This window comes from Solanum stenotomum, chromosome 1, assembly GCF_019186545.1.
Source record: "Solanum stenotomum isolate F172 chromosome 1, ASM1918654v1, whole genome shotgun sequence".
In the NCBI taxonomy this organism is placed as follows: domain Eukaryota; kingdom Viridiplantae; phylum Streptophyta; class Magnoliopsida; order Solanales; family Solanaceae; genus Solanum; species Solanum stenotomum.
The window spans coordinates 5,198,142-5,219,645 of NC_064282.1; the positions used below are offsets into that span (position 1 = coordinate 5,198,142).

Genomic DNA, 21,504 nt, shown 5'->3' on the forward strand with positions numbered 1-21,504 from the left:
TACTTTGATCCTTAAAATCGAAGACATGTAATTCTTCCCTTTTACTTATGCAGTGATCATGATCATCCTCAGTAAAATAGACACAGTTTCCTTGATCAGGCGCGTATATTGCAGAGGAATATCCTCTGCTTAAAAAGATATACATCCCATTCAAATCGAACATTCTGCTGAATTGTTTGGTGGTCAAGTCCACTTTCCACACCTCAATGACAGAAGGTGAGCCCAATTTTTGTTGAACCAGAAGCAATTGGTTCTGGTAAGAAACCAATTGTCTCCTCTTATACATAGCAATTTTATCGGTAGGTACTGTGGACAACAAATACGGAGCAGTCATGGTTATCTTCGGTCCATCTTCTATGATGCCTAGTTTACCATTCATACATATAGTGTATATACACTTGCCGTTGAGGAATTCAACAGCATCACACAATCCAGACGTCCAATTCCTGGTGAATTCTATAGCTTCCCATTGGGCGTACAAAGGAGGGCGACAAACTAGAAAACATAACTCTCTTTTCAAAAATACGAAAACAGTGCAGAGGTAACCATTCAATCGCGGATTTTTGTTTCTTCTTTTTTTGTGATCGGTGTGTAAGCTTTGAGTATTATGAGTAATAGAGGGAATGAGAATACACTTCAATAGTTTCGTCTTAACAAAGTATTTGAAGTCAGGAATTGGAGGAAGTTGAATTTTGATGTGGTATTTCTGGCTCCAAATAAAACATTGATGAGAAAAATTATCAAGAAAAAAGCTCCACTTGTCCTGAAAAGCTACGCACATCAAACCTTCTCTGTTAACATCAAGAGTTGTGTGCTCCATTGCTGCTGAAACTGAAATACAATAGTAATTGTGCTTTGGCCTGTATTTATGATAATGCATCCACAATTCGGAAACCAATATTTGTGCGGTAATTCATGACCTAATCCTATTCGGATTCTGACAAAAATTATAACTGCCTAATCAAATTATTTCCTTTTCCAACCTTAATAATAAATGTGAATTAAGCAAAAATACATAATTTGCTCAGAAACAGCTCTGTTAGTAGTATGATCTAAAAATATTTATTGGGTCAAAAATATACTTCTCCTAGTAAATATATTAGTATCTTTTTCCTTTTTAAAAAATATATATTTCATCGCTAATAAAATATTATTATTAAAGAACTCAATTTTTATTTGTAAATAATCTTATTTTCTTAATTTTATTTTAGCGGTTAAAATATAATAATTTCATATACTTTTTAGGTTATTTTATATAAGATCATAACAATCTCATCATTAATTTTCACATAAATAACGATTAACGATTGTATATATATAAAAAAAAAGGACAATTTTTGAATAATTAATTAACATTAAAGTACTTTTGGACCAAACTATTTATTATAAAGATATTTTAAAACCAAACTATTAACCAAAGATATTTTTGTCCATATATTTCATAACCAAACTATTAACTAAATATATTTTAATTTAATTTTACATGAATAGGAATCCTAATATTGTCACACCTTTTTTCGCGGGAGAGGTAGTGATATCCTCCTCCTTTATTCTTCTCCGTAACATTATATGTAGTTAGGGGTGGCAAAATCAAGCCCAATACGATCCAATTCATTTAGGTTTGGATTGGTTATTGATCCACTCATTTATTAGCTCAATTCATCTCACCCAATCCATTAAAAATTGGGTTGATATGTAACTCAAATTGATTTTTGAGAAATCTTGTCAAAATATTATTACAAACCTTCCTTTTTGTTTTATATGTTACATATAGTTATAATAAAAGAAAAAAATAATAATTTCATTAGGTACTAAAAGCTTATAAAATAATAAATAAAGCTATTAGAACTTAGTAAAAATTGGACCGATTGGATAATGACCCGTTACCAACCCACATATTTCTTATTTTCTTGAAGTGTATAGCATCTTTTACTGAATTTGCTAATGCGATCATTAAAAATGAAAATAGAAAGAGGGAAAAAAAGAAAGGAAAAAGGTGGCAGCTGAGTGATCTTGTGATTTTTTAGATGCTCAACCATTGAACTGCTACTCATTTTGATGGAGTCCACCACTAAATCTCTTCACTTTACCCTCTACAAAATTTACCACTCCAACTCCATAAACCCTCTTCCCCAATTCAATCATCTTCATTTCAAATTCCGTCCCATCTCTACTTTTCGCCTTCAAGCTTCCAGACGCATTTCCAATTTTTCTCAGGTGAATATTCCTTCCTTGCTATCCAGTAAGTTTTTTAAATTTAAATTAATGTTATTAATGCTTATTTCGGATTTGGAATTTGATTTTCTTAGGGAGGTGATGATTTGATCGGCGATTCCCGAAATTGGAGCCGTCATCGAGGCTCAGGCAACATAGTGACCGGAGATCATGATGAAGCTGAAGATGATGAAGACGAAGAAGAGGAAGATCGAAGTTTGGATCTACTCGTTAAATTTGTACAGAACGTTTTCAAGAAGCTTTCTCGAAAAGCTAGGAAAGCTGTTCGCTCCGTTTTGCCTGATTCAATTTCTAGTCAATTGGTATTGTTTTGCTTAAATCTCATTATATAGCGGTTTAGTTTAGCAAAATCAAGTGTTTTTATTAATTCTTTCAACGAGTTTAGAATAATAACTCTGATATTGAAATTGAGCTCACTTATATATCAATCAATCAACTATGTTTCTGGCTTAAAATTATTCAGGGTCGACTATAGACATTTAAGTTCGTACTGTTGAGATATATCATATTTCTTTTAGCAAATCCAAACGGTATGAACCTTGTTTTGTTGCAAAGAAGGAAAACTAATGGATTAGGTGTGCTTGTTTGGACCTTTGACATTGGGAGGTAAAGGAAAACAAAGACATAGTAGCAAGATGATTACCTACTTCAGTAATCATGTTAGGTGTTTAAAGTATCTCTGAGCTTTTCTTTTCCCCTGGTGAAGGATGATTTGATCCGCTAGCTTGTAATCAAAGTTACTTTCTTTTTAGTCCACCTACACTGAGATTATAGGATTTTTTTATTTTCTTTCTTGGATGTAATGCTTTTCATTGTCCCGGTAAAATTGCCTTTAGAACGACTAGAATTACCTCCTCTTTGCTTGAAAAGCTAAGGTTGTCCTGACTGATGCTCACAAAAAAAACACAGTAGCATCCCTTATCAGTTCTGTAATGTGCTTCAATATATATAAGTTTTTCAGCATTATTCTATAGCTTTGTTCTTACACCAAAAAGAAGCAATCTAGACAATGTGCCTTATCCTACTGATTGATTTCTCTTTAGTTTCAAAGTACCTTGAGTACCTTCCTCTCCACTATGGATAGGATTTCTTTTTCCTCTCATTATAAACCTCGATAATATCATAACATCAATGACAAAACAGCAATCATGCTAACAAATGTTACACCTAATACCCTAGTAAGTTAGCCTGTGAAGACTAATGCATCTTTAAAGGCATATCATTAAAAATGGCAGCAAATGGTTATGATCTTAATGACTCAAAAGATGTAAGATCTCAGGGATTCTGATTGGAATTCACATCACACAGAGTGCCATTGTGAATCAATTTGGAGTAAAACCCAAGATTCTTATGATCAACTGTAACTAACATGAAAAAGCCTCCTTTTACTAAGTCAGAATTACAATGTTAACTCTTCTTGTTAGCGTGATCAATGCTCAAAGTGTGAATGCCTGCTCTCTAAGGAAGTTTAGCTAATATAATTGTAGTTTTGATAATATAAGGAAGTTGTCCTGATTATTGTTGGAGACCGATACCATTATTATTCTTTTGGTTTTTTAATGTTTTCTCTGTTGTAGTTTTGGTTCTCATTTATTTAGATCCATGTTTCTATATATTATCTAAGTATTAACTCAATAGCAAGTAGACCACCTGCTTTTGTTCCGTGTATCACATAGTTAGCCATATTTCCCTCTCCATTGAAGACAAGCTGATTAGCTCTCAGTAGATTAGAATTGACGAGAAAGAAATTGAGGGAATATTGCTTCACGATGAAAAAGAAGACTATAATAGAGAACTTTGAACTTCTCTTGATGAAAATGGATGAAGCGGAATGAGCACTCCAACATGTTAGCTAACATATCCTGCAACATTTACTCCCCCAGTCAGACAGTCACTGTGCGAGGAGTTATACATTCCTTATTCAATAATTTGTTATGCAAGCTCACCATGCAATTTTTCATTTTTCTTTTCATTCTCAGCTCAAGAATTTATTAGTCTCTCAATTTGAACTGAAGAATTTATTAGCTTCTTATTCATGGATTTTTGTTTTTATATTCCAATTCTGCAATGTTTGAGAGAGTTAACGTCAAGCTTCATTTTCTATTCTGATTTCCCAATGAGTATTTCCCCTTTGTATGACTATCTAGAGTTGCACATGTGCTTTCCACATTGGCTGGTTTTTAAGTTAGTAACATGAGTGTTACTGGATGTAGGTGTCATTTTCTGTAAATGGAGTTATAATTTTGACATTTTTGTGGCTATCAAAGGCAGTTCTTGAGGTAAGTCTTTCACTTATTTTCTGTGATAAGGTGCTATGTGGTACTTTACAACGTGATGTACTTTCTATTCTAATCTGTCCGTTTTCGAGACACGTTCGGTGGATTTGTCAGACTTCAATTAATGCATTGAGCTCTTCTAAATTTTGAATGATTCAGCTTTTTTACTCTTTCAAGTTGAATGAATCTTGTGCTCGCTGCATTATACATACTTCCTCCGTCCCAATTTATGTGATACTCTTTCCTTTTCATAAGTCCCAAAAAGAATGACATCTTTCTATATACTTTTAGTAACAATATGATTTTAAACTTCACGTTTTATCCTTGATGAAATGAGAAATTTCTCATGATTGTTTAGACCACAAGTTTCAAAAGTCCCTTTTTCTTAAACTTCATGCCCAGTCAAATACCTTCACATAAATTGGGATGGAAGGAGCATACGGTTTTGTACAAGCAGACAGATTATGAAAAAAAGATTAACTTGTTTGTACTGCCAATAGCATCATAATACGGTCTAGAAGACTCAAATTGTTGATTGCTTATTATAACATAAAACCTAGGGCTAAAAATTGTGTCTATCATCCGAGGAATGCTTTAAACCCTATAAGAAGGGTTCCTGCTACGAAATTGGTGTTACTTCATCTTTTCCTCGGCAGCATGAGAAAATTTTCAATTGTAATCCTGCTTAGACCTATTTGTCGTTACTACTCAGTTTTCCCTTCAACATTTTCTGGAGTGTATGTCCCTGTCTTTGTTGATTGATCAATTATACAGTTCTGTTAATTGAGTCTGTTTTATCAATTAGTATGAAATGAGTGTGCCCCATCTCATCTTTTTTCCCTTAGCCTGGATGACTCCTCTTTGCAGTTAATATTCCCTTACAATGGTGTTTATGATTTGCAGGTATTTTGCACCCTTGGGAGTGTAATTTTTGCTAGTATCTTACTTATTCGAGGAGTATGGACAGGCATATCATACTTGCAAAATAATCGCAACCTTAGAACAGATGATGATGATGGTCGTGCATGGAGTGGAATGCAACCTGCAAGTTAACTAACTGGCTGGACAATGAGATCCCATAGTATTATTCCTGCTAGACTGGAAAGTAGCTCATGGAGATAACAAGAAGTTGAGGAGCTGATGGCTACTCTGATTTTATTCGGAAACAAAAAATTTCCTAACACAATAATTGGGTTAAGGCCTTTTGAATGAAATCCCACAAGGTCGAAGCTGTTAGGTCTGTGGACTGTGATGTGTAACTAGGATGTCAACTTTACTTCACAAAATTTAAACACTATTAATATGGAGCACCAATCCAGAGCGCGTTTATTTACTTGGTATTACATATTTATTTTGCACAGGAGGTGCCCCAAGAGACTTTGATCATGTCCAGGAAATACTAGCACTGCTTGCCATGTTATGTTTTAGATATATTTTTGGTCAACTACAGAAAGCAGAGGAACATCGAGGCTGTTACCCACAATTCACCAACTGGCCTTGCTGGTTCCGACTCCATCAGTGTCGATTCTACGGAAAACATTGACATCCAAATCTAGTCCTCCATTGATGCATCTATCAACAATTCTCAATGTTACCCGTGCCCTGTCTTAGTTTTTGTCAGCCAAAAGCTAATTATTGTGTTTATAAGTAATCACGACAATACGCTAATTATTGGAAGTTTTTTAATCGAATATGGTAAAATAAATTGTGTATTTAGGTAAATTTTCCAATAAAAAAGCAACAACTTTCCCAATTTGAAAGTTGTAAGAATTGGATCAGTATTGGGTCCAAGGCCCACAGCCCATTTCGACCTGGCTTAACTCGAGCTATAAGGCCGAAGGTTGCATCCTTTTTTGATGGGCCAATGGGCTTAAATAGAAGTTATTTGAGAGAATGGAGCTTGTTAAATCAGAAAAAAGATAGGATTTTTTTTTGTATAAATTATAGGAACCACATATTATAAGTACTAAATAACATCCTATCCCTTCTAGTTTTCTATTTACCAAAAATCCCTTAAAAATGATGTTTGCGAGATACATAACGTTGTGCACGGGATACATTAGGTTTGATACATTCCACATAGCGGGATACATAGCGTTATGCATGAGATACATTAGGTTTGATACATTCCACATAGCGGGATACATACGTGCACGAGATACATGCGGGATACATAGCGTTTGATACATTCCACATAGCGAGATACATAGCGTTGTGCACGGGCTACATGCGGGATACATAGGTAAAATAAGGGATTTTTGAAATTTTTGAAATAAGTAGGGATAAGTGGATATTAAGGTAAGTAAAGGAGTGTAGTTAAGTAATTTGTCCTTTTTTTTTGTAAAATAAAGACAAAACTATACTACTACTAATATAACTATAATAAAAATCAAACCATCATCACCGGTCCACATAATATGTAGCTTGGATACATTAAATACTGACTCGGATACATTAAAAAAATAAGGAATTTTAGAGGTTTTTAGAAATAGAAGGGAATATTGGAAATAAGGGAAACATAAGACGTGTATTTTAATAATTTTTCCTAATAATAATAATAATAATCTTGCAAACATTTGTTTTGAAACATCATGCTTACAATCTTTATTAAACATAAATTTAGCTGCTTGGAAGTCAGTTTTTATCAAAAACTTCTGGTTATAAAGATCACCTTGAAACTTTAAAACATTGTTAACAATTGCCAAAATTTCCTTTGATAGGGTTTATGATGCCATTATATTTTCCAAATTTGATTTAAAATCAGGTTATTGGCAGATTCAGATAGCTGAGTCGGACAAATACAAAACAAGAATGGGTTATTGAAGGTGCAACCCAACCAAAAAATAATATTAATGACGAGGTTTCGGAAATTGAACAGTTTAATGATGGAAATGTTAAAATTAAATTTTAATAATAGTAATAATTAATAATAATAAGATTTTAATGAAGGGTTTGTTTGGATGTGCGGTAGATGAGGAGAACATGATTATGTATAAATATTTCTCTTGATCTTTAGGAGAACTCATTTATATGCAATTAACATAAGAAAAAAACATTATATTAAATTTGATAATAAGCAAATTGCCTTCCGAAATGAGATTTTAAGTTTTAAACCAAAAGCAATTTCCAATATTACTCTAAATTTAAGCTTCATTTGAGAGTGTTGTACAAGTTAAGTTAAAAGTACTTTTCAACATTGCACAAAACTATTAAAATAAGTAACTGTTTGCCGAAAGCAGTTAATAACAAATACACGTACAGCGCTATCTAAGGGACATGTCCTTGATCAACTCAAACGAAATAAGATGGAAACAAGATAACTAGGTCCGACTTTTTTATAACAATAGTTCATTATATTTATCAAATTCTCAATATCGATTCTTCATGTTAAGTATATTATATTTTCTTTATAATATTTATCAATAATATCAAAAGATGTCTGGACATAGAACACCATTATAAAGAGGTTTGATCGTACATGACTTTGGAAAAAAAGAGGGAGGGTGGAATACACGATCTTTAAAGTGCATGGCAGGATTTTATGCTGTTTCTTATCCTTTAATTTTTCTTTCACATCAGATTATTACCTTTTTAAATGAATTTATAAGTTATAACTAGTACATAAGAATATATTAATCAGCTCTTTTCTAATTGGAAATATTCTAAATAAAAACTACATGTTCATGTCACTTTTATTTATATTTCAATTCAAATGTGTATAAAATAAAAGAACATATATAGAAAAGATAATTAGAAAAAAGAAAGTGAGATTCTTTGTTGTTTCCCCTTGTGCTGTAATTTATTATGAAATGAAATAAAGTTTGAATTTAGAGTGATGCACATTTGTCGGTGGATATGATTCTAATTAAGACATATTGCTTGTGTTTTAAGGTATATATGCTTTGACTTCAATTCTCTTATTTGCACCATTTAAGGAGACACCCCTAACATGAAGGAAATATTGGATAAAAAGAAAAAGGAGTCCACTACGAACGATTAATGAGGTATGAGCTACATTTGATGTTATATAGAATGTTAGAAAACATTCTCTCACTCGGAGAAATCAAAATAAGGGGTTCGGACATTTTTTTCGGACTCATTTTTAAATTCAATAATAGATATCGATTGTATCGTACTAGTATAGTCATAACAAAATAATATAAATTAATGATATGGAATAGTATATAAATAAAAAGTGAACGGAGGGACTATTAAGTCTTGAACAATGATTCGGAGAATAAGTTATTAATGATACGAGTAAAACATAAAAAAAGATAATTATCTTTTTTTTATATGTTAAAAGTTGAACAAGTAAAAGTGCACGAAAAGATTATTTTATTTGTGTAATTACTTACTTTAAATAAATTAACACAATCTGATTGTATAATATATATAATCCCCACAGGCCACAAGTAATTATAGATTCTAAGTACTAATAAGTTTTATAACAATAAATTATAGAGTAGCATCCATGAGTAAATGATCTATTCTTGGATTTGTTAATTAAAACAGTGGTAAAGCATCTTAATTTAGACCAAGAACTTTGGTTAGTGCTTAACCCGCATTTTGGATGGTTCTTAATCATCTTTAAATTTTGACCGGTTGTCCTTGTTTCAGAATAAATAGTCTAAACCACAGTCAAATATTTTGTTTATAAGCTCAAATAATATATAAATAAATACTAGGGTAAACAACATAAATTCCACTAGTTTAGATCCTAATTACTAGGAATCTCAATAGTTTTTGATATTACATTCTATACCATTTTCGGCTGTTGGATACATGCATGTGTCGAGATACGTTAGATACATGTATCAGTTGGATGTATAAGACCAAGATACACGATTGAAAGTCTCAGATACATGTATCAGTCGGGTGTATAAGATCGAGATACACATACTTTTGAATTAAATATGTTAACTTCATGTCTTAATTAGCGGAGTAAATTATGGGATACAATTGAAATTAGATACATATTTTAAAGCGTTTGAATTAAATGATTATAACTGATTTGCTCAATCAATAGAGTAATTCACTATTGTTAACAACTTTTGAGGATCTGCAACATAACAACTTCAATTTTTTTCCAAGAATATAGAAATTTGTTCATTTTTTTTCGAGAAACATAAAAAGTGTATAAAATTTCTTCTTTTCATTAATTCAATTTTATTTCTCCAAATCTTGATCTCTGTTTTTTTTCACAATAGCCATTTTTATTCCATTTTAAAACTGTGATGGTGAAGTTGTTTTCACAATAGCCAAATTCATATACATACCAGATACATTAACAGAAAAATCAGATTCAAGACATTAACAACTTAGATACATTAACAAAAAGCAGCTACAAGACATTGAAAGCTTAGATATATTAACATAAAAGATCAAATACATAAAAATATTAAATAAGATGCATGAAAGAAAGAAATTAGATATGTAGGATATTTAAAATCAAACACAATTCATAGTCTCGATGGTGAAAGCGGAGGAAATTTGCTGAACAAAGATGACGGCAACGATGGCTGTTATAGTCAGGAAAGTAGTAGTGTCGATGCCGAATATAGATATAACAGTGATAATGTTTCCGATTGCTCCGATCTCACTCTTCTTGTTGGCTTTTGGATTTTTTTTTAATGAATTTGCAAGTTTTGACTGTGAAATTGTTTAGTTTGAATACAATTCATGTTTGAATAGGAGTAACCCTCATTTCTGTGTTGAGATGATGAATGGATATCTTTTTTGATAGATATTTTAAAGAAATTATGTGTTGAAAGGATGAAGGAAGAGAGAAAAATGGTGAATAACGTGGGGGTGGGGGAGAGATATTGTTGGGGGAGGAGATTGAGAGAAATTGAATTGTTAAAGTATCCTTAATTAAGGAATTTAAGTTTTAAGATAATTATCTAATACCATATTTAAGGGATTTGTGTATTTGATTTAACTTTTAAAAATATATGATATAATTATTAAAAAGTGGTATAATGAGTAATATTTTTAAACTAAAGGTAAAATATATATATATGGTAGTTAAGTATGTCTAATTATATAGTTTTACCTAAATACTATATATTATTTTGATTTTTGAAGAGCAATATTTTAAGGGCTATATTTACACCACTTTTAAAAATAGCTGAATATATCAATAATTTCTTAAAATTTCATTTATAGTTTATTTGATTAAACTTTTAAAATCAATTTATTTTAAAAAGTGTTTTACAAAAAAATATTTATTTGAATAATCAATTTAAAAGTTACTTTTGAACAACAATACACGGTTTGATCAAGCTTTAAAAGAATATTTTTTAGCTTATGAAAGTCTACTTCCCAAAAATTGATCAAACACCTCACTTTTCGAAAATAACCCTTTTGTAGAAAAAATAAAACACTTTTAACCTCCAAAAAAAGTTAGATACTCAAACTCTTCCAATTATATAATCGAACACATGATAAAATATTTTACTAGACATTTCCAACTTATTTATGATTTTTCTTATACGTATTAACAAGAATTTATTATGCAGATAAAAACAGATAAAATATATCTCCTCATTTAAATATACACATCACCGTAAATCAGCCCCTGATCAATCATCATTAGACTATTTGACATACGAAAAGAAGAATTTTTTTAAAAAAAATATCAGTCCAAAAATATTACTTCCTCCGTTTCAAAAAGAGAGACCTAGTTTGACTTGACACGAAATTTAAGAAAATAAAGAAGATTTTTGAATCTTGTGGTCCTAAATTAAAGTTATGTCAAATGTACAAAATTGTCTTTTAATCTTGTGTCTTAAACATGCCACGTGAAAAGCTGAAATTAAAATGTTACAAAAAAAAAGAAATCATTCTTTTTGAAACAAACTAAAAAGAAAAGGAAATCATTCTTTTTGAAACACAAGAATTATATATTGAATTTAATCGAGTTAGCTGTCCCATTTACAACATGATTTATAGAAAAGCTTGAAAGGAAAAAAAAAACTCACGTCATAATTCCAATTTATTACATCACTAAAAAAATGTAATAGTTTATTACTCCATTCATGGCAACTTTCAATTTTCAAGATTCAAATAAATTTATATTTGACTATAAATTTTATACATCTTTTCAATTACTAATTTTATGATTTAAAATACTTTTAAATGTTATTTTATATTTTTTAAAGATTTTATGCCCAAAATTTATAGTCAAAGATAAAATGTTTGACTTTTGAAAAATAATCCCAACTATATCATATAAATTAAGACCGACCGAGGGTTTAGAATCTTTTTAGTGTGTGAGTTGTCAGTCCAGTACTCTTTATAAATATATAGCTATTGGCTTTGTCCACTTATCTTTATGTGTCCAATTTTTCTTCTACTTAGCATTAAAAGAGAGTAGAAAATGGAGGGGAGTTTTAATGTCTCTATGGGTGGAGCCATTGATGATTCTTCCAAGTTTGATGATGATGGACGCCCCAAACGAACTGGTTTGTATATATACACAATTTTATTTTTATTTTTTTACTAAATAAATATTTCTCTATCACTAGATCTCTATTCTTGGAATTTCTAAAATCATTTTTCTTTATATATATCATGCAAATCTATTTTTTCCACATGCATTCATGAAAAATTCCCTTATGAGGGGAATCTTCAATCACATAAAAGAGGAAAAAAGGATTAGGATATTTTTTTTTGAAAAAAAGTAACTAAAAGGGTGTAGGTGAAGATTGTTTGAAAAAATTAGAGAAAAAAACACAAAGAAATGTGTATAGGGTATGTGAATTCTTTCTCATCTGGCTAAACCTTGTTGATTAGTAGCGTTAAATCGATTTGCATATCTACAAGTTGATTCAAACATCACATGGTTAATTTTCTCCAAAAATAGAAAAGAAAAAGGAGATTAAATGGAAATTGACTATGTGAATTCTTCTCATCTGACTAAATAGTATTGAACAATATTACGATTATTCTGTATAATTTGTGGTTAGTGGTTATAACATGCATTGGATTGCGGTGTATGTATACAAGTTGATCCCGACATCATTATTATAATTTTAATTGTTTAAATTTGTAGGAACGGTGTTGACTACAAGTGCCCATATCATAACAGCAGTGATAGGTTCAGGAGTGTTATCTTTGGCATGGGCTACAGCCCAATTGGGATGGATAGCAGGACCAGTTGCTCTCATTGCTTTCTCAGCCATAACATGGTTCACTTCTCTCCTCCTTGCCGATTGTTATCGCGCCCCCAATGGCTCTCGTAGCTACACCTATATGGATGCTGTTCGAGCCCATCTAGGTATGCATATATACTGACAATATAAAAAATATATATATTTATATAGTCAAATTAGGATGGTTTGTGTTGTTTTCGTTTCCAACACATTATAAATCTTATGTTTGAACGTATTTAATTTTTGTGTGTGTTGATGTGTTACATTTAAGTTTGAGATGCACATTTATCGAGGTAAAAAGTTTTTAACTTATATGTGGATATTTTGTTGTCCAACTTGAAATCCATTTTCGAGTTGAACTAGTTGTGATTCATGTAAAATATTCATTGATTATTTTTTTGAGTTAAAACATCAATGGTTTGATCTTATTTAAGTTAGATTTGTAACGGTTTGACAATATATTTGTGGGTCAAGTTGAATTGATTGTAGTCAATGGTAAAATGTCACGTGGTCATATTTGCACAAAATCTAATACGTAATTTAAAGTGTTAAAGAGAAAAATAAATAAATTATATTGCTTTCATTTTATTTTGTGTGATGATATTTAATCAATTATAGAATATGAGTTTTTTAAAAAATAAAACAAAGACTTTTGTAAGCAAGATATAATTAAATTACCCTTATTACCAACAATGAAATAAGTGGTGTGCTCTTTATATGAAGTGGATTTATAAAGTCATATCATTAAGAGTTAAGTGGGTATAATAAAATTAAATAGTTTTTATAAATGTAAAATATAGCAATCACTTAAAAAAAACTAAAAGAAGTGTCACGTATATATCTTATCATTTTTATACCCGCTTGTTGGACCACACTGAATATTGTTGTGGTTACACTGATTTGTGTGAATAGATGTAATTCAGTTCACACCTTGGAGGGTAATTGAAGAATGGAACATATAGGTGTGTTCCATTGTCAATTTCCCAGGAGAAGAAAAGAACAGAAGGGGGTTGTTGGTTGTGACTTGTGAATCATTAATGACTATTCAATATTCTTTACATAAAAGCCAATTTTTTTTTGTTTTTGTTGGAACATTTCATTAATGATTTACTTATCTTCTTTCCTTATGTTTCTCTCTACATTTTGCCACCTCAATTCTCTTCTACTTGTGAGTTTTTTCCGGTTTCAATTTATGTGATAAAATTTGAATCAACATAAAAAAATAAGGAAGGGGGTGGGGAATAAATTTTTTGAAATTTATATTTTTAAACGTGTCATAATATTTACACGGTTAAAAAACACTTTTCATCAAGGGTAAAATATGAAGTGTTAAAAATTAAAATCACTTATTTCCAAATATAAAAATATTTAATTCTTTTTTAAATGAATTAATAAAGAAATAATGTTACCAAAATTGAGTGAGTAATATTTTAACTACCATAGTGGTTCTGAAGATGAGTTATTGTCATTTTCTCTTTTCGATTAACGTAGCCAAAGATGCACTTAATTGGAATACAAGACTTAGAGTTGAATCGATGGTTTAGAGGGTTCAAAATCGACCTTGAGGTTTCAGTTTCAAATTTTAGGTACTGTATTTTCATTTTGTAATGAAACTTCTTTAGTGAAAATTTTGAATGCGCAATTAACCTATTAAAATATTTTGTATGAATGCAGGAGGAAGGAAAGTCCAGCTTTGTGGATTAGCTCAATATAGTAACCTTTTTGGTGTTACCATTGGATATGCAATCACCACATCCATCAGCATGGTGTAAGTAGTTAATTTTTGCATTATATTTTTCTGTTTTGTGTTTAATTCTAATTCTTTATTTTTATTTATTTATTTATCAGGGCAATTAAAAGATCCAATTGCTTTCATAGGAAAGGTCATGATGCTGATTGTCATGAGTCAAACAATCCCTTCATAATTTTATTTGGGATTATGCAAATCCTTCTATGCCAAATCCCAAATTTTCACAAGCTTTCATTCCTTTCCATCATTGCTGCTGTTATGTCATTTGCTTATTCTTTCATTGGACTTGGTCTCTCCATTGCCAAGATTGCAAGTTAGTTTTACCATTTTCCATATTCTTTTTACTTTTTTAGTGTGTTTGTTACGGCGGAAAATATTTTTCGATCTTCATGTTTTCTTTGTTAAAAAAATTTGGCTCTAAAAAAATAAGTTTCGCTAGTAACACCACACACTTGTTGTCTCATCTCCACCCTCATAGTTATGTGTAGATTATAAATGAAATCTATTAGGACAATATTTTCTGCTTAGTAGCAAACACAAGAAAATAAGTAAAAAAATCACTTATTTTTCAAGAAAACGTTTTCAATCATACCATACACACATGTTTTCTCTTTTTTTTTTCTTTTACCTAATGGTTTTGTAATTTGATATGGAAAGAGGATGGAGTAAGTGCAAACACAAGCTTAACAGGGACATCAGTTGGAAAAGAAGTATCAGGCACAGACAAGATGTGGAACACCTTCTCTGCTCTTGGAGATATTGCCTTTGCCTATGCTTTCTCTACTGTTCTTATTGAAATTCAGGCAAAACAACCTTTCTTTTATTAACTACTTTTTTCAGTTTGTTAAACTTTTCCAGTCCACTTAAAATCTTAACATGTTTTTGGCAACTCAACTTTAACAGGACACTTTGAAATCCCATCCACCAGAAAATAAGTCCATGAAGAAAGCTGCATTGGTTGGTATCTCTGTGTCAACAATATTTTACACTCTATGTGGACTTCTAGGGTATGCTGCATTTGGAAACAAAGCGCCTGGAAACTTTCTAACAGGATTTGGATTCTATGAACCTTTCTGGCTTGTTGATTTCGCTAATGTATGCATTGTGGTTCATCTCGTTGGAGCTTACCAGGTAACATCGAACATCGCAAACACGTTCCCTAGTAGGTTTTTATTTTTTGATGACCGTGGTGTCGACTAATTTCACGAGATACCTATCACCTTCTACTAGCAACAAGTACATGGTAACTCTGTCCATCAAGGCTGGTAAATCACCTAGTGTTTTTGTCTCCACTGGAATTTGAACCTGAGACCTCATGACTCTCAACCGGTTCATTGACTACTAGGCCACACCCTTTGGATGCCAGTTCCTACAAATTTCTTTTTGTTTCTTGTCCAATAATGGCGGGTGTCTTGAGTAGCTTAGGCACACATCAACTATTCCACGGGCACCTTTCACCTCAAAGCACAACCACTGAGTAACTCTATCTACTAAGGCTTAGGCTAATGTTCTCTCATAGTCTTCATCCAACTTCATTGGCTGCTAGGTCATAACCTTGGGTGCACACATCTAGTGTTTCACCATAACAGATCAATTTTATAAATCCCAATGGCAAAGCTTAGTTTGATAATATGTTTGCAGGTGTTCTGTCAACCTCTATTTGGATTTGTAGAGGGTTGGAGCAAACAGAAATGGCCACAAAGTAAATTCATAACAAAAGAATACATGATCAACCTTTCACCCTTGGGGTTGTTCAATTTCAATTTTTACAGGCTGGTGTGGAGAACTTCATATGTGGTATTCACAACCATATTAGCCATGTTATTCCCATTCTTCAATGATTTCGTCGGTCTTCTGGGAGCAGCCTCATTTTGGCCACTCACTGTCTATTTCCCTATTCAGATGTACATTGCACAAGCCAAGATTCCTAAAAATTCATTTACCTGGATTTGGTTGAATATATTGAGTTTTGTGTGCCTGATTATCTCACTTCTTGCTGCTGCTGGATCTGTTCAAGGCCTTATCAAATCTCTCCGGGAATTCAAGCCCTTCCAATCTCGGTCTTGAGGTTCCTGTGGCTAATGTGTAGAGAGAGAATAAGAAAGGAAGACAAGCACCTCCCCTAAAGCCCCCTCCTCCAACTTTCCTTTTCTTTTAGTGACATACAGAATGGTTTGCCTTCACTAATCTAAGGCATACACATTTCATTATCGTGTATTGTAAGATTGATTTCCTAGATTTGGTGTTACAAAATTGCTATAGGCATAAACTTTTACAATCTTTAAGACTCATTTCCTAGATTTCGTGTTGCAGAATTTCTGTAGTTTTCATACAATTACTACTTATCAAGAAAAGTTGCTATAGGTTTCATTTAAATCTAATGATATGAAGTTCATGCTTTATTGCACACAGGTACAATTATGTATGTATAGGTATGGTAATGATCTATTGAACTACTTTACTCTTGGTCCTATTTGTGCAATTAGGATGAGAGAAATATCATTAAAGGATTCATATGAACACCTTGAGTTGATTTTAGATTTTCTAAACTTAAATATCATTTGGTTGCTTATTTGAAGTACTTCTCTGTCACTTGCTAGAAGGATTTGAAATCTATTAAACAGTAAAGTCGACATTAATACTACAATTGAGACATTATGAGCTCAAGTTCCATCTAGTACATAGAATCACTAAAATCATTGAAGCATATTGGATGAAAAATACAGCATAAGCAGCTGGACCACTGGTTGTGCAAACAACCCAGAGCTCAAAGTTGCTAGGGATGTATCACAATTCACAAGTTGTAAAGTCACTCCTTTTTCTAAAATGGCATCAGCTTGAAACTAACAATATTTAATGTCACACTCTGATGAGATCTATTTCAAGATCTAATTCTGGGAGGGGGGAGAAAAATACCAATTGAGACTCTCACATCATAACGTGCTTGACTTCTAAAGAATTTCTGGGGACTTCCCATCAAAGGGATTAGGATCAATATAAAGAATATACAGTATAGGTTACAGAATGGGAAATCTTATCTCTTGCACATTTTTACAAATTTTACAGTCATAGAAATAAGATTTCTCAGTCAACATGAGCATCTTCTAGCTATCATGGCAATGTCAAACCAGAAAATAATAAGGAAAATATACTCAGGATAAGCAATGGAAACCTTTAAGACATTTGAACAGTATAACTTCATGAAATAAGCAGCAACTCAATTTAGACGTGGAGCTGTCTGTGATATCCTCTCTTCTTCGAGTAGTACATAAGGGTCAACATATGGTGGTGGATCTGTCGATCTGTTGGTTGCGTAATGGACAAATGAAGGTCCAAAATACTGCCGAGAGAGAAGAAAACAGTCAATGGTGAATTAAGAACATGAATAAAGTAGCGACAAATATAATACATCCAAAAAAACATATGAAACACGTGAATTTCTGGGCTAATAACTTCCACCAAAACAAATAACACCTGAGGTATATTTAACTCGTCACATGTTTTATTGGAAAATTTTTACTCATCTTAGCTTTTTCTCTACTTTCCTGGAGGTCCATATTATGATCATTTGTCATCCAAATTCAATAAACAGAGACTCTTATTCAGTTTGACATTGCATTCAATGATAACAATTTGTTACAATTGGTTTTACCACATTTTGCTGGATATTTTTCTGTAACTGATCATCTTTAATTGTTTATACTAAGAACAATCAAAATAACTCAAATGCAGTTGTGGTCTCTTTCACCACACCAAAAAGAAAACTGAGTTAATTCTAATACATGAGAGGGTTTTCTAGGACCAGGGAGCTAACAAAGTTCAAAAAATTGTCATGAGAATCTACAGGGGACATATTGTGCCAGCTAAACAGATACATTAAGCACCTAGCCTTTATAGAGTGATTGGGAGTTAATACACCAAAATATCTCCTATTCTTTTCTGTCCACAAAAACCAAGGTCAAAGGGTCTTTATCACTAGGCTATCCCTCGTAACATGATGGTTACAGCAATAAGCAGGTAACACCAGTAATTTCCTAATTTCAACTTTTAATTCAACATAAGATTTAAGCTGCAAGTTCGTAAAAGAGGGATACACCCCTTTCCTCCAAAAATCTTGGAAGCTCAATATCGTGTGAACTATGCATGGATGTGCTAAAAGAAAAGGTTCTTTTTCCTTTGTTGGGTTTATGGAAAAGTCATTCCAGAACAAAGATAAGAAGCTCAACAAACTTGCTTTAGCAAAAAGGTAAAATAAACAAATTAACTAATTGCAATTGGCCCTTTATAACAAAGACATCATAAGGATGCAAACCAAGGATCACAGGAATCAATTACCAGGTATAAAGCCAAGAAAGCTGCAATTGTTACAAGGATCAATGGCCAAAATGCCAAAAAGAATGTTCCACCAAGAGTAAGCAAAAGTTTTGCCCGCGGAATCAAACCCTGCAAATATAGCACATAAAGACGTATGGTCATTAGTTACAAACCCATATAGTGTCTATATAAATTATGTGAAGCCAAAAAATATGCAAAATAATATAGCCAATGACTCTTTGCACATCTTTCATAAGATTTCTGTTTGAACAGTTATTTACACAACTGAACTCCTGTCCTAAAATTGAAAAGTCCTACTTGACCTTTCGTAAGTCATAGTTCTCAGTCCACTCTTACTTCATTAAAGAACAAGTGATACTTCTCGATAGACTATTTTCTCTATTTTATTCTTCAAAACACAAAGTCAAGAAATGGTAACAGCTAATATTATTAGTTATTTCTTTTAAAAACTGTGCCAAGTCAAAATGGGAAGTTAAATTTAAGGTGGACGGAGAGACTCATAACGTATCAGGTCAAGAACCAATCGCACAACTTTATTCTTGTACATGAACATTTAGAACCAAAAACCAAATAATGTATAAGGAGGAAACCTGCCCACCTCAAGGCCTTCACTATTCAGTGCCATAGACTGTTCCCTTTGATTAGTCAAATTTCTTCCAGAATCTGTTGACAGTGCATTTCTACGATAGAAGCCTCCATCTTCTTCCATAGATTTTGTCTCCTCGTCTTCTTTGATATTTGTGTTTGTCTCCTCTAGCAATGAAGTTGGATTCATGCCACGTCTTCTCAACTCTTTCATAAACAATGACTCTGGTGGTTCTTCACCTGTGAGAACCAACATTGGATTTGAGGTCTTTTCAAAAAGAAAAAGAGTATATTCAAATAAAAGCTACAAGAGCTCTAAGACGGAGTGAAATTGAAAGCTTCCAGATAGTTCGAGCGATTGGCCTATGGCCATGACGCAAGTCAATCCAGTCATTCAACCGCCACCAGTTACATTCAGAAGTATTCTATAATGAGAAGCCAGAGCTACTGGAACTTCAAAGATAACATTCTTTAAGAATATTCGAGCTTAAGGTATTTATGTACTTGGCAGCAGAAGCTAAATTTCTGAATCACTATGGAATTTACTAATGAAAGATAGCCCATCAGATAGCCAGTCCAGTATAAATTCTCGGTTTAACACTTTCCTTCTTTACCTGAAATACTTCTAATACTTATCCTTTTTCTTGATTGTCACAGTCTGTACGTTCAATCAATTGAACCTTGTCGAGGGTCACCTCTCCTTCCTCAATCAAGTAACTGATATTCATTTTAACTAATCAGAACTTGCTACCAATAATTCAACCATTCTCATTCTCAAACCCTGGTGCTTAACTCTCACTTAGAGAACTTAATAAGTTTTCCCTCTAGCATGCTAGCTGGCAGAGCTAGTTATCACATTGTTTATACATGGTTAAAAATATTTTTATGTATATATGGTAGATATTGAACCCCTTCACTTCCTTGTATGTCTACTTTTTTATGTTCTCACTCACATGTGAAAATCTAGACTCCGGAGTGATGAAACAGGTAACATAACATATCTTTTCTATCAAACACACCATCAACCAAAAAAATTGGAACTTGAACAGCAAAAACATACTAGAGATGAAATCAAACACCACTAAAAGAAATCAACTTTTTGAAACAAAATCCAAGTAAATAAAAGATTACCATTACTCTGATTTTCGTTGTCTTGAATTCTACAACTAACCCTAAACTTTGTATCAACAAATGTTTTCAAGATTGGATTTTTCCTTTGATATCTCACACCCAAAATCCTTCTTTGGACTATAGTGGAAAAACTACTAGAATTAGATTGAGAAAATGAGAATGGAGACTTCAATAACTGGAAAGATGCCATTTTTGGATGATCAAATTTGCTAAAATTCAAGAAGTTTCATTTAGTTAAACGGCGGCAGTATTACTGTTTCTTGAAATCTCCTGTTTCTCACTCCACCGGTTTACCTTACAATTTTTTGCCAATGATTTGGCAAATTTGTAGCCATAAATATTCAGCCGAGCATCGATCATGTGTGTCGCCATCCAACATACTTACTTACGCTAGCACCTAACTAACCAACCACCTTTTTCCCTACAAAAATAATATTTGGCCTCTTTTCTCATATTCATTTTTTCCTTTTTAGTTGATTCAGAAAGAATGTTTTTTTTTTCCCCTTAATTGAGATTATAAATTTTAATTACTTTTTTTTAATATGTTAATATAGCAGACAAGTAAAAGTGAAAAGAAAGAGTATAATATAGGAAAATTCAAATGAATCAAAATCCAACATTTCCCTTCAAATTGCTTATTAGCTGCAAACTGAGAAAAACGTACTAATTAAAATTGATTATTGTAATCACTATCATAATTTATATATTTATTTTCCTAAAAGAATGAATTTACAAATTTATTGTTAGAGAAGAATATTCTAAGGTGGCTTTTGAGTTCGTTCAGAAGACTATTAAGAGCCGTCAATAATCAACGATAGCAATTTGATTGATTCTTGCACGATTAAAATATAATTGCATAGTTGGACTTATTATCCATATTCAAAAGTTTTTCGTTTCGAGCTGAGTTCTATTGAAAATAGTTTTTCTATTCAATAAAGATAATATATATATATATATATTTTTTTTTATTTATTTATTTATTATTATTTTTTTTTAATACCTTATTTGTGGAATTACAATGGTTTGTTGTTGTACATAC

General features: G+C 32.0%; 3 protein-coding genes across 3 annotated transcripts; 2 read left to right on the top strand and 1 right to left on the bottom strand.

Moving 5' to 3' along the window:
• The first annotated feature begins 1,965 nt into the window (after positions 1-1,965).
• LOC125848734 (protein SHORT HYPOCOTYL IN WHITE LIGHT 1) lies at positions 1,966-5,847 on the top strand. Its single transcript, XM_049528660.1, has 4 exons — positions 1,966-2,217; positions 2,310-2,537; positions 4,449-4,514; positions 5,415-5,847. The coding sequence occupies exons 1-4, from the start codon at positions 2,059-2,061 to the stop codon at positions 5,562-5,564; spliced, it is 603 nt and encodes a 200-aa protein (XP_049384617.1). The 5' UTR covers positions 1,966-2,058; the 3' UTR covers positions 5,565-5,847.
• A 6,001-nt stretch (positions 5,848-11,848) lies between these two features.
• LOC125848686 (amino acid permease 6-like) lies at positions 11,849-16,836 on the top strand. The gene is made up of 7 exons (XM_049528609.1): positions 11,849-11,974; positions 12,565-12,789; positions 14,339-14,432; positions 14,513-14,727; positions 15,072-15,217; positions 15,318-15,545; positions 16,056-16,836. The coding sequence occupies exons 1-7, from the start codon at positions 11,890-11,892 to the stop codon at positions 16,479-16,481; spliced, it is 1,419 nt and encodes a 472-aa protein (XP_049384566.1). The 5' UTR covers positions 11,849-11,889; the 3' UTR covers positions 16,482-16,836.
• Positions 16,837-17,349: 513 nt separating this feature from the next.
• Positions 17,350-20,767, bottom strand: LOC125848724 (uncharacterized). Its single transcript, XM_049528652.1, has 4 exons — positions 20,466-20,767; positions 19,348-19,574; positions 18,750-18,857; positions 17,350-17,754 (listed from the first exon to the last, which is right to left on the bottom strand). Exons 1-4 carry the CDS (start codon positions 20,653-20,655, stop codon positions 17,632-17,634), a joined length of 648 nt encoding a protein of 215 aa, XP_049384609.1. The 5' UTR covers positions 20,656-20,767; the 3' UTR covers positions 17,350-17,631.
• Positions 20,768-21,504: the final 737 nt, after the last annotated feature.